At 36.5% G+C, this 13,006-nt stretch overlaps 1 protein-coding gene across 5 annotated transcripts; it reads left to right on the top strand.

The window, feature by feature from the left end:
• The first annotated feature begins 3,381 nt into the window (after positions 1 to 3,381).
• Positions 3,382 to 8,383, top strand: LOC141831961 (uncharacterized). Of its 5 annotated transcripts, XM_074719410.1 has the most exons (7): positions 3,382 to 3,491; positions 3,600 to 3,777; positions 3,876 to 4,565; positions 6,592 to 6,955; positions 7,425 to 7,518; positions 7,640 to 7,891; positions 8,005 to 8,383. In XM_074719410.1, the coding sequence occupies exons 3-6, from the start codon at positions 3,908 to 3,910 to the stop codon at positions 7,844 to 7,846; spliced, it is 1,323 nt and encodes a 440-aa protein (XP_074575511.1). In that variant the 5' UTR covers positions 3,382 to 3,491; positions 3,600 to 3,777; positions 3,876 to 3,907; the 3' UTR covers positions 7,847 to 7,891; positions 8,005 to 8,383. The 5 variants fall into 5 exon arrangements, with proteins under 5 accessions (XP_074575511.1, XP_074575514.1, XP_074575513.1 ...); XM_074719413.1 differs by having other exon boundaries at positions 3,382 to 3,777; positions 6,604 to 6,955; positions 7,437 to 7,518; XM_074719412.1 differs by having other exon boundaries at positions 3,382 to 3,777; positions 6,604 to 6,955.
• The last annotated feature ends 4,623 nt before the right edge of the window (positions 8,384 to 13,006 follow it).

Raw genomic sequence — 13,006 nt, 5'->3', positions numbered from 1 at the left:
TTTTCTGTCCTGCTCGTTGAGGTAGATGGCACCATCTTGAATGCAGAGTTTTGATCTTTAGTTGTTCTTCTTCCTCTTCTATTATGTTCCTATCTTTTCCTCCACAACAACAACTCGTTCCACTTCTCTTCCTCCTCCTTTCTTCTTCCTTGTCTTCATAACAACGTACTGTCCAAGGGGAATCCATTTCTCTTCTTGTTTCCTTTTAATCTACAGGTGCCTTTTCAATTTATTACCTTTTTATTTGCAGGCCAAATAAATTTGTTTGTTATCCTTTTACTTGTATCTAGTTAATTATCAGTTAATTTTCAGAAACAAATCTAAACCTAAAACAATCTTAACTTGCTTGTTTCTGATTTCTGATTTCTGATTTTTTACTTTCTGCTTTCGATATTTTAGTTCAGTTCAGTTCAGTTTGTGTTGAATCTGCTTGAATCTAAATCCTGATTGTTTTAGTTCAGTATAGTTGTATACTGAATCTGTTTGAATCTGAATTGTGTTTGGTTTTTCAATCATGATTGTTTCAGTTCAAATTTCTGAATATATATACTTGAACTTAATGTTCAATATCATTCAATGTTTCAATCACTAGGAGTAGAATCACTCGAAAGCTACCGAACAGTTAGTTCGAACACAATGTCCAAGTTTTGCCGACAATCAAGGAATTTGAAACACAAGCTAAACTGAACATAGCTCAAAAACCTGCACTTCAAGGAGAAACATGACACAAGCTGTCACAAACACTGCAAGAAGAAACATGGCACAAGATATTTCTAAAAATAATTTTTCGATAACTGAATTCTAACAAGTAACCTGAAAGTTTCACTAACAGCATCAGTAAACAACAAATATCACAGAATTGGAAGTAGAAAACTAAAACCAAAACCTCATGTGAAAAACTCATCTACTATGAAATCTAACATGAACTGAAACTCATAGGCCATGATCAACTAATGATCGATAGGCCACGATCTTTGTCGAGTCATGATCGTGCTAACTACCAAACCACAATGTGCAATTTGAACTAATATGAAAGAAGATGAAAGAAAAAATCATCAATGACTAGTGGAACAAATGAAAATCTAAAAGATAAGCTGAAAATGTAAACAAAAATATAAAAGACAAACTGATATCAGAACCAATCCAATCTGCTAAATAGAAAGATTACTGCAAAACCTATGAAGTTTCTTTTTTATCATTTATAAACAATATTACATACCATTTTTTTATAAAGAGCTTGATGCCCAAAATGATTTGATGGTCCAGAAACATTATCATTAGATTAGTAAGGATATGATGAAGCTTATATGATATGATTTTTTGAGTCCTCTTGAGCCATTAGCTAAAACATCTTGATGGTCTAAAACAACTCATAATTCAAAAATCAAAAACATTATTAGCAGACTAACATGGATGCAATAGTGGCTACATGATATAATTTTGAGTCTTTTATTGCCATTAAGGTAATTTTTTGTTGTCAAAGTGTTATGGGTAAAATATCTTGATGAAAAAAAATTGACTTAAAATTTTGAATAAATATGCAATGATGATCATATAATATGATTTCACACTACTTTAATTTTGAAGTAGTGAAGATAAATTGACCAAAACACCTTAATGGGCAAAAGGAGTTCAAAATCATAGTTAAAGAGTTTCATAGATTAATTATTAAGGCACGTCCACACATGAACCCCACACAAAGAAAGTGAAGGCTAAGGTGCAATATTGCATATGATAACGTTGGGGAGGAAGTGGGAATAGAGACAAAGATGGAGGTGGATGCATGAATGCTTTATGGGTTTGACGTTTTAGTTTTAGTTTTTGTTGGATAATCTAGGTGTCCGAGTTTCACCCGACTAGTCCTGAAGATAGACTATCTTCTCTTGATTCATCTACCGAATAAATCTGAAGCACAACTTATGCATATTTAGAGGTCAACATCCACAATATTCGTTCTTATTGGAATTCAAATTCTAATCCTCTTATTTATTTTTCTAATTATTTTATCATGTTTAATTTAGTATATACACAATTTAAAAGAGGATACTTAATCTAGGTACCTAACTCTTGTGATCTGACTAATTCTTGAGGTGGACGACTCAGCCTCACAAATCGACCATCAGGTAAATTCGAGAAGCACAGATGAATCATGGCAAGATACCTAGCTTCACAAGTAGTTTGAATTCTATTGGTATTCAAAAATGTTGATTGTCCTTTGCGTGAGAATCATCCCTGTCTCTTGCCACTACCCGATGTCTCGGGGAGTGTAAATCACTAGGGGTGTCTTAATTGTGAGTTTAGTACATGTCTTATATGAGATGATGTGACACCTCAAGAATCCAAACATATTTACTCTCTAAATCAATAATTTGTCAATTATAGGAAAGATTATCACCATTGCATTAAAGGGATGCCTTTGAACCTTACCAAAAATAGAATCCAGGAAGGATTAGCTGTCTTGGCGGAGCCACGAAACACGTTGACACATGATACAATGGACCGCGCGATAGCCATTAGCCTGTCGCTCTCTTTCACCGAACAGCGACGCCGACGGAGTATTGTCGTCGATCTTCTGCTGCGCTGCGGCGCAGCCTAAAATCCGCTTCTCCTGGCCTCTTCGCGCGCCCATGTCGACCAATCCCCTCAGTGCCTCTTTACGGTCGCGAGACAGCGCAAGCATTAGCCGGATCCGCTAGAAATCAAAAGTGTTCCCGCTTCCGATATCGAACTCGCCGCCATCACCGCATCAGGTTGCGCGAATTAGGGCGTGGATTATAATTTCGAGGGGGAGGGGGAGGGGGAGGGGGAGAGGAAGGAATAGAGCAACAACCAGCAGCGGCGGAAGCGGAGGCCGGGCAACGGATCGCCTTCGGTAGCAGTGTTCTTCTTCCTATGAATTTGTGATAGGAAATGTGATTTTGCTAACCTTTCTTGCGTTGTAAGAAACAACATTTAAGAGTGGAAGTCAAAGCATCTGACAGCAATTTTGAATAGTGGTATGTATTCGAAGCCAAAAGTGCAGAAAAATGCAAAATGCTGAAGGGGAATCTTTTCTTTCCAGGTCTGTTCGTCTTCTTAATTGCAGCTACATTTTAATCGCTTAGGGTTTCTTTGTTCTTAAATAAAATTTAGTTTTCTATTTGGGCTACAGATTGATCAGATCTGATTTCTGTGGTCCTGTGGATTTCGTCTCATCTGCTGATCTTTAATCAATAACAGTTTGTTTTAGAGTAAAATATAGGAACAAGACAGGAGAGCGAGGAGGCAAGAACAGAAGGGAAAAAGCACGATCTTGGGTCGAAAAACGACACTTCGGAGGGCTTCCCCCATCTCAGATCCTGTTCATTTTATGCTGCAGCGCCTTGTGAGGAGTCGGTGGGCACTCCCCCTGTTAGCAGACACTACACCACCTCTCGTGATTGATTGATACAACCCTTGCCGGTGCTGGTGGTGGTCCTTCCGCTGCGGTCCCGAAGAGAAGCAGAAGGAAGGTCCTACATTCTTACTCTCCTTTTCTCATGCCGTGGCTTTCGGTCACTTAATCCTTCCAAAGCTCGCCATTACATTTCTACTCTTACCGTTTTCCTGGAGTTGAGCAGGTATCGCTGCCACTTCCAGCATTCTTGCCCTCCGAAAAGGGGAGCCGACCAATCTTGGAAACCCTAGCAGATCTCACAGTACCAGTTTTGGTTATGAATTAAGTGAGATGTAGTTGCAGAAGAAGGGGAAAACTAGCCATTGAACCATTCGAAACATTTTCCTCTCCCGTTCGTCGAGGTACATGGCAATATCTTGAATGCAAAGTTGTGAAATTTTACTTGCCCTTTAGTATTGAATAGCTTGAGTTGCAGATCTAAAGCTATATCTTTTCCTAGGTAACCATTCTGTGGTGGTATAATTGCTGGAGATGAAGAAGAACTCCGCTGCTTCCTCTTCCACCAAATCTGGCATGTTTCCTAGCCCCGGGACGCCCACCTACCGACACGGAGCCGGAGTGGCTGGTTACCAGAAAGGGTGGAGCTCGGAGCGGGTGCCTCTGCCGGCGAATGGCAACCGGAGGTATGCGGGAAGCGGCGTTCTCTTGCCATTCGCCAATGGGCGGACTTTGCCCTCAAAATGGGAGGACGCCGAGAGGTGGATCCTCAGCCCCGTCTCAGGCGATGGGTATGGGAGTTCGCTCATGCCACCGTTGCATCATAGGCGACCAAAGTCGAAGAGTGGCCCTCTCGGAGCACCTGCTGCGAAATCCGGTGCCTTTTCATCAGCTTCGCCGCTGGTTCCTTGCTTCGACAGTGGTAGAGTTGGAAATTTTACGGCGGCCTCGCCGTTCTTGGCTGGAGTTTTGATGCCGGAACACAGTTTTTCAGGCCATGACGGTTGCGTGAGAGTGGGGAGTGTAAACATAGGAGGAATAGGAAGAGTTGATGGTAGCGTCAGCGGCGGCAGCAGCTTGAGTGGGAAAGCTCGCTCTGCCGATGAAGAGCCATATATAGTCAGATCCGCCAGTACCCGTAGGTGTTCTGATTCAGTGATGGAATCTTCTTCTTCTGTTCCCTGTTCTCAAGGTGCTACTGGACTTCAGTTTTCATGATCTCATTCAGTTTGCTCTTTTCATTCATTTTCGGTTCTTGTTACCACATTGATAAGAAGCAATTACAACCATTTTTGGGGATTTTGCTTGTTCTTAATGGATAGAAAAATAATTGATTCCCCACATTTTAGGTGCTGATGAGATATTTTGTGAAAGTCACATACTTTTAATTTGTATATGCTGATAGCTAAGTGCAACATCTAGTCCACATGAAATTAGGTGTGATTTATATTTTTGCATGATTCTGCACACTAGATTTATCTCCATTTTATTTCATAAACTATTTATCTAGAATTCCTGATGCTTATTCTAGTAATCGTCATTCTCATGATAAATATGTATGCTTACTCCTATTTCTTTTTGTTAAGGACAACTTGCATAGAAATATCAACAATCTAAAGCAACATAGTTTAAGCATTCATCAAGTCCATTTGAAGAGTTTCAGGATTTTCTTTATGTGAGAGTGGTTTCACCTCAATTCCCATAGTTTACTATTCAAATATCAGTGATATATGCTTAAATATCAGTGACATAGTAAGCTATGATTCTAACTTGTTCGGGTTATTATCTTATCTGCCATTGAGCTCTCTGCAACAGTCTTATGTTCAATCCTAAATCCTAATATGAATGTTTATGTGAACTTCAATATGATTTCCTTGTTTGAATCCTTTCTACTCATTGACATTTACCCTTAAAGTAAACCAAATTATCATTGTTTATTATGTTTTTTTTTCATTATCATGTTGCTTATGAGTGTTATAAAGGGCCTTTTATTGCTTTGTATTGCCAAAAATATGAATGATATTTTGCCCATTTCTAATGCTTTCTACTAGCGGGCCTCACGTCACACCAGGACATGATTATTTTATGCGAACCTCAATATGATTTCCTTGTTTGAATTCTTTTAACTCATTGGCATTTACTCTTAACCAAATTATCATTGTTTATTACATCTATTTTTTTGTCATTATCATGTTGCTTATGAGTTGTAAAGGGCTTTTAATTACTTTGTATTGCCAATAATATGAATAATGATAGGTCCATTTCAAATGCTTTCTACTTAGCTGCGCTCACATCACATGTGGTCATGTTTTTTTTTATGTGAACTTCATTATGAGTTCCTCGTTTGAATCTTTTTAACTCGTGTGGCACATACCCTTAAAGTAAACCAAATTATCATTGTTTATTACATCTTTTTTTTTCATCAAGTTTCATATGAGTTATAAAGGGTTTTTTATTTACTTTGTATTGCCAAAAATATGAATAATGCTTTGCCCATTTCTAAGGCTCTCTATTAGCTGGCCTCACGTCACACCAGGACATGATTACTTTATGTGAACTTCAATATGATTTCCTTGTTTGAATCCTCTAACTCATTGACATTTCACTCTTAAAGTAAACTAAATTATCATTGTTTATTACATCAGTTTTTTTCATTATCATGTTTCTTATGAGTTGAAGGGGGAGCCTTGGTATAATGGTAAAGTTGTTGCCGTGTGATCTAGAGGTTCGAGTCTCGGAAACAACGTCTTATAAATTAGGGTAAAACTGTGTACAATAGATCCTTCTCCTAGACTTAGTATTGGTAGGAGCTTCATGCACTACGCTGTCCTTTTTTATCATGTTTCTTATGAGTTATAGAGGACTTTTAATTTACTTTGTATTGCCAAAAATATGAATAGTATTTTGTCCATTTCTAATGCTCGCTACTTACTGGCCTCACGTCGCACAAGGCATGATTATTCAATTGTCACCCCATTGGTACAAATTTCCTTAGACTGAAGAGCTCATAGCTCTGATGTAGTTCGTACTTGTCTATATGCTCACGAATTTTAGATGCACTTTGCATAATATTTTCCTTTGTGCCATATTTTCTGTCAATAAGCCCTGTCAGATAATCTTTAAATGTTGGAAGACAACTCTACTGTATTTTACTGTATATAGTTGTATGAGTTCAATTCCTTTTTCTCCAAGTGTTTAATTTATGATATCTTATTTAGATTCAATTACAGATGAGCAATTTGAAGGTACAAAAGAAGCAGCCTCCACAGCATCAATCTCTGTTTTTAGGAAGGATGTTGCAACACAGATGAGCCCAGAGAGAAGTCCTCCATCCTCTCCCAAAGAGATTCGTTTTTCCCCTTCTACTTCAACTCCACCCCTTGAACTAGAGAACCATTTCTCAAAATTTGAGGTTCGAGATGTGCAAGTAGATGATCGGGTTACTGTAACTAGATGGTCCAAAAAACATACATCACGAGGGTCTGATAGGCGTTCATCAAGCATTATGGAATGGAAGAAAAAGACAGTAGAGGCAAATACTTCTGGTTGGGGAGTTGCTGAGACAGCAAAGTCCATGTCAAAGTAACACCTTTGCTTCTTTGTTTTATGTTACTTCTCATTGATCCACGTTATGTATGCCTTTTTTTGTTATAAGTTCAATTATACAAGAAATATGTTTGATTTGGATGTTTTTGGTGTGAGTGATGACATGCATGCGTTTAACTGATCTACTTGTAGTCACTTCCTGTTCATGAAATCATGTGCAACATGTAGGGAATCAGAAACATAATCTGTCTAACAATGGATGACTTATTACAGAATTTTCTTTCAGGGCATTTGTAGAGGAAATATTAGTCAAGCATGAAAACATGAAGGATAACCACATTAAAGAATGGCAGTTTTCTTCAACTAGTGATCTTTACTAGAAGTTTCATGCCTGCAATATCGTACGATTAGATTTTAGATATACTTCATTTCCTTATTATATATGTAGGCAACTGCAATGTTCTTGTTTGGAAGCATGTGTTATTATTGTCTGACCATTCTCTAGCACTTTGGAAAGGTGTAAAAGAGAAGAAGCCAAGATCACAGCGTGGGAGAACTTGCAGAGAGCGAAAGCTGAAACAGAGATTAGGAAACTAGAGGTGCTTCAGTACTTGTGTATTTTTTCTCATTAGACTGAAGATTGGTATTTTTTACAATTCTATATTTTTGAACCTTCTCTATATGAATAGTTTGATGCTTTATAATTATATCTTGTTGCAGATGAAGCTAGAAAAGAAAAGATCTTCCACTATGGAGAAAATTCTGAACAAACTTAGATCAGCTCAGAAGAAAGCAGAGGAAATGCGAAGTGCAGTGGCTGACAGAAAAATCAACCAGGTAGCAGCGACGGCTAAAAAGACTCCATTCTTCTGCAAGAGTGGTCGTTTTAGTTCCCTTACTGGTTGCTTTGCTTGCCATGCTTGCTAGCCCTCCCACTGTATTCTCAACCTCACTAAAATCAGGCCTTCAGCAGTAAGTTAATAAAATGCAATTTGACTTTCAAGTATTATTGACTTTCTTCTATTACTTGCTGCTGGTTTACTTTCCAATTCGTTGGAAGCTCATTGTTACATTCATTTGTGCAGCTGTATTAATTTCAGATCACAGATCTTGCACTGCATGCTTTGATTTGGGAGGGCATGGATTGGTTATTCCTTCTCAGCTCACTGTTGCTGTGTTTTTTTGGTAAGGTTCGATGGCAGTAACTGAGTTGGACTATGAACAAACAGTGCATGGTAACACTTATGACCCCCCTCTGATTGTGATCTTCCTGCTTGAGTCAGGGTATCAGTAAAGACTGGTTTGGTAATCTAAGAATCATTTACAAAAGAGGCTTCTGCTTGTATGTGATACAAATTTGTCTCGATTGGTTGTACTCTTGCATAGGTGGACTACTGCAATATCAAAAAGAACACCGACATGGATGTCAAAGTTATATGTTATTTTCGTCGTACACATGCATTCGTAAGGCTATAGTATCTTATATATATATGCTTATTGCGAATGTCTTTGTTCTTTTGGTGACGAATGTGATGTGCTATCTTCAAAGTTGTTTATGATATGTAAATGTGAGGTGGAAGTCCTGAAACAGAACTGGGTGAGCATTCAACTACAAGAAACGACTAATGACATAAAGAAAAGGGCAGTGAAAAGAAAAGTATGCAATGAGGATATTTGGGATGAGCATTGTCACCTTTTTAAGACAATTAACCATCTTGAGAGCAATGCCTACATCTCTCTGTAGGCACACATCATCCGGACAGTGCCTTGTGGCAAAGTTTCAAGGATGGACTTTTGTAGCAAAATAGAATCTAGATTCTTCAAAACTTGTTAAGAGTTATCGTGATTAATTAGCTTTAATGTTAAAGTGTCATATTACATTTTGCATTATAAAACTAGAACATGTAAGTACTTAAGAGCCAAATGAGCAAGAGAGAAATTGTAAAGAGTGTGCTGTAGCAACTCCCATTTCAATCTAAAATCTCATTTCTTTTCTTTTCATTTCTATGCTTTTGCATCCAACAAATTTGGTATCAGAGTCATCCATCCTCCTCCTAAATCTGGTTCTCTTGAAGATAGAGCAGGATTTTTTGAATTTCTTAGATTTGTTGTTGTTTGAAGCAAGTTTTTTCAATCATCATTTGCATTAGAAAAAATTCCAACAGAGCTTGTGTAGGAGAGCTCTTTTTCTTAATTAAATGACATCTACTTTGTTTGCATATTCTCTGAGCCAAGTACCTATCTTTGAAGGTGAACATTATGAGTTCTAGAATAGTCAAATGGAGACATTCTTTATCTCTTTGGACCTTTGAGATATTATTGATGACGACGAGTACCAAGCTCCAACCAGCAACGATAAAGATTATGAAAAGTTGTTAAAAGAATACAAAAAATAAGATGCGATGGCACTACGTTACATTCAACAAGGAGTTGGAAAAACTATTTTTCCTTGTATTTTTGGTGTCATAAATGCAAAAGAGGCTTGGCAAATATTAAAATAAGAATTTCAAGGAACAGAGAAGACGATTGCAATAAAACTCCAATCTCTATGGAGAGATTTTGATAATTTAAGAATGGAGGAACGAGAGATCATACATGATTTTTCTTCACGGGTCTCAAATGCTGTCAATCAAATAAAAGGTTGCGGAGACAAGATTCAAGATAAAAGAATTATTGAAAAAGTACTTCGATCTCTCCCTCCTAAGTTTGATTATGTTGCTGCCGCAATTGAAGAATCAAAGGATTTATCAAATATGACTATGTATGAGTTGACTGGTTCATTTCTCGCACATGAGCAAAGAATCAATCGTTCTAATGCTCAATCAACCGAACAAGCCTTCAAGTCAAAGCAATCATCGAAGGCAGGTTCAAGATATTATGGAGACTCTAGCAATCAAGGCTCAAAATATAGTAAAGAAAAATTCAGCAAATGGAGGAATGAAAAAAAGATCAACTGGAAAGTTAAAGCATTACAAAAATCTGGTAACGCTCACTCTTGTATTATTTGCAAAAAATCAAATCATGAGTCAAAAGATTCCTATTTTAAATGCAAGAGATGTAAAATTCCTAATCACTCTGAAAGAGATTGTTGGTTTCAAAATAAAGAGAAAAAGAAGATGCTGCAAATTTCTTGAAAGAAGAAGAAATGAGGTTTTATTCTATTCTCAACATGGGGATGCATCAAAACATCAATGGTATTTGGATAGTGGTGCTAGCAACCACATGACTAGAAACAAAGATATATTTGTGGATCTCAATCCAAATATCAGCTCAAGCATCATTCTTGGCAATGGAAGTTATAGGAGTGCAAAAGGAAAAGACACGATTACTGTCCAAACAAAGGGAGGTAACAAAAATCTCATTACTAATATTCTTTCTATTCCAAGTCTTTCATACAATCTCCTAAGTATTGGACAACTTATTTAAAAAGATTTTTCAGTCCATTTTGATAATGTAAAGTGCAATATTTTTGATAAAAAGAAAAATATTACTATGACAAATGTTGAAATGAGGAACAAAACTTTTTCTATCATGTTGCCACTAAACAACAATTGTACATTTAAAGTTGAAGATGCAGATTTATCTCATCTATGACATTTGCGATATGGTCATCTTAATCAGAGGGGTCTTCATTTGCTAAAGGAGAAAAATATGGCAATCGGTCTTCCCAATATTCAAATAGCAAATAATATTTGTGAAGGATGTGTCTACAGAAAGATGCATAAATTTCTATTTTCAAAGTCATCATGGCGAGCAAAAGCACCATTAGAACTTGTTTATTCAGACATTTGTGGACCCATGCAAATTCCTACTCCTGGAAATAAGAAATATTTTATTATCTTTGTTGATGACTTTACCAGAATGATATGGATCTATTTCTTCAGTCAAAAATCTGAAACATTCTCTATTTTTCTACAATTTAAAGACACTTGTAGAAAGACAAAGTGGGTTTTTATGAAGACTTTAAGAACTGATCGAGGCGGCGAATTTCTCTATAATCCATTCATGGAGTATTGTAAAGACAATGACATCAAAAGATAATTGACAGTTAGTCAATGTCCTCAACAAAATGGCGTGATAGAGAGAAAAAATCGTACGATTGTGGAAATGACAAAGAACATGCTAAAAGGCAAGGGAATTCCGAATCTCTATTGGGCAGAAGTTGTACATACAACTATATATATTCTCAATCGATCGTCAACTAAAGCTGTCAGAAATAAAACCCGTATAAAGCTTGGTATAAGGAAAAACTAGGAGTTGATCATCTCAGAATATTTGGGAGCATTGCATATGTGCTTATACCATCACAACATCGTGAGAAATTTGATAAGAAAGGTCAGAAAATTCTTTTCATTGGCTACAATGATGAATCAAAAGAATATCACTTGTTAGAACCATCAACAAACAAACTTATTATATTTCAAGATGTTATCTTTGATGAGAAAGTTACTTGCGATTGAAAAGAAAAAGAAGTTATTGACTCGGGTGTATCTCAGTTTGATAATACAGTATCATCTCAACCTGGTCCATCTCAAGTAAGTCATACTAATCCAATTTCTGCACTAGAATTCTCTATAGTTAATGAAGAAAGTGATTCAGAAAGTCCCTCAAGAAAATCCAGATTACTAAGTGAAATATATGATTTTGTTGAGGTTGATTTCTTCTCTTGTGAACCTCAATCTTTTGCAGAACCTGAATATATAACTATAATAGATACAACTTGTGAGACAGTTTGAATCAAAAAAATTTTGAAAGACTTAAAATTCAAGTAAAATAAATCAATAATAATTTATTGTGATAATATGCCCAAATTGCCATAACAAAGAATTCAATCTTCCATATACGATCTAAGCATATTGAACTACGACATCACTTTATTCGAGATTTAGTTAATCAAAGAGAAATAAGTATGGAGTTTATCAAGACTTGATGATCAACCAACAGACATCATGACAAAAGCTATTACCATTGATAAGTTCAACAAATTCAAGAAGTACTCAAATTACAAATTAAAAGGGAGTGAATAATATTAATCTGTAATCTTTGAAAATCTGGAATTACATGATCAAGCTTTGGGAAATTAAAGAATTGAAGAATGCAGGGTCAAAACATGGAAATCGAAGAGTTACTTCATTATACTTCACTACATGGTCAAAGAACTCTTTGAAACTTGTTAAGAGTTATTATGATTAATTAGTTTTAATGTCATATTACATTCTGCATTATAAAATCAGAACATATACGTACTTAAGAGTCAAGTGAACAAGAGAGAAATTGTAAAGAGTGTGTTGTAATTACTCCCATTTCAATCTAAAATCTTATTTCCTCTCATCTCTACGCTTTCGCACCCAACACTGCTCCATCCTCCCTTTAATACCAACTAATTCTTTGAGTTTCTTGTTGAGATCAGCCACCCACGGGCTCATGAAGCGAGCCACAGCGGTCGCCAAAGCTGGTTCCATAGCTATGCCTGCGAGTCTGAACGATGCACAAATTGTTTGTTTCCTGTGGATGTGGCTGCTAGCCTGCTACCTGTGGAGGAGAGGGGAAATTAAGGAGAAGCAATAATTTGCAGGGCGACGACTTCTTTCAGTCTTTCTTTTTAATAGATATTAAATCGATTATTAAAAGGATCTCCAACGTGGATTATTCTAACTTCCAACTCAACAGCGATGTGCGAATATTATTAAGCAGTGGAGCTATCAAACGGGTCACTCTATGAGACGACTGTTGACTCTGAAGAGATTGCTTGTCCTTTTGTCATATTATGTTGCCAATAAGTGAATTGTGAACTGGTGATGAAACTTCATAATGGTGGTAAATTGAGTTTTCACTTGTATCTATCGATTAAAACATAATTGTTTATACTTTAGCATGGAATTGCTTTTCGCCTATAACAGAATTCTTCAAATGCATAGTTTTTTTTTTCTCTCAGTTAATCATGCACTTTGATGTTACTGACTATTTCTGATTACTCATATTTAACTTAGTTTTAGCTCTGTCAGATTAGTTTTAGGAGGGTTTTATTTTTTTAGTACAATTTTTGTTGAAAACTAAATTAGGCTGCGATCAAGTAGGATCATTCTA

Source organism: Curcuma longa, chromosome 7, assembly GCF_044706935.1.
Source record: "Curcuma longa cultivar G26 ecotype Majalengka, Jawa Barat chromosome 7, ITB_CL_G26_1.1, whole genome shotgun sequence".
Taxonomy (NCBI): domain Eukaryota; kingdom Viridiplantae; phylum Streptophyta; class Magnoliopsida; order Zingiberales; family Zingiberaceae; genus Curcuma; species Curcuma longa.
This window is presented reverse-complemented; position numbering and strand designations above follow the sequence as displayed.

Bases quoted from the DNA above. Each gene is read 5' to 3' on its own strand.
- LOC141831961 (XM_074719410.1), top strand. From the start codon at position 3,908: ATGAAGAAGAACTCCGCTGCTTCCTCTTCCACCAAATCTGGCATGTTT. The intron at 6,956-7,424 runs GTAACACCTTTG...ACCATTCTCTAG, and splicing joins ACAGCAAAGTCCATGTCAAA to CACTTTGGAAAGGTGTAAAA. The intron at 7,519-7,639 runs GTGCTTCAGTAC...ATCTTGTTGCAG, and splicing joins CAGAGATTAGGAAACTAGAG to ATGAAGCTAGAAAAGAAAAG.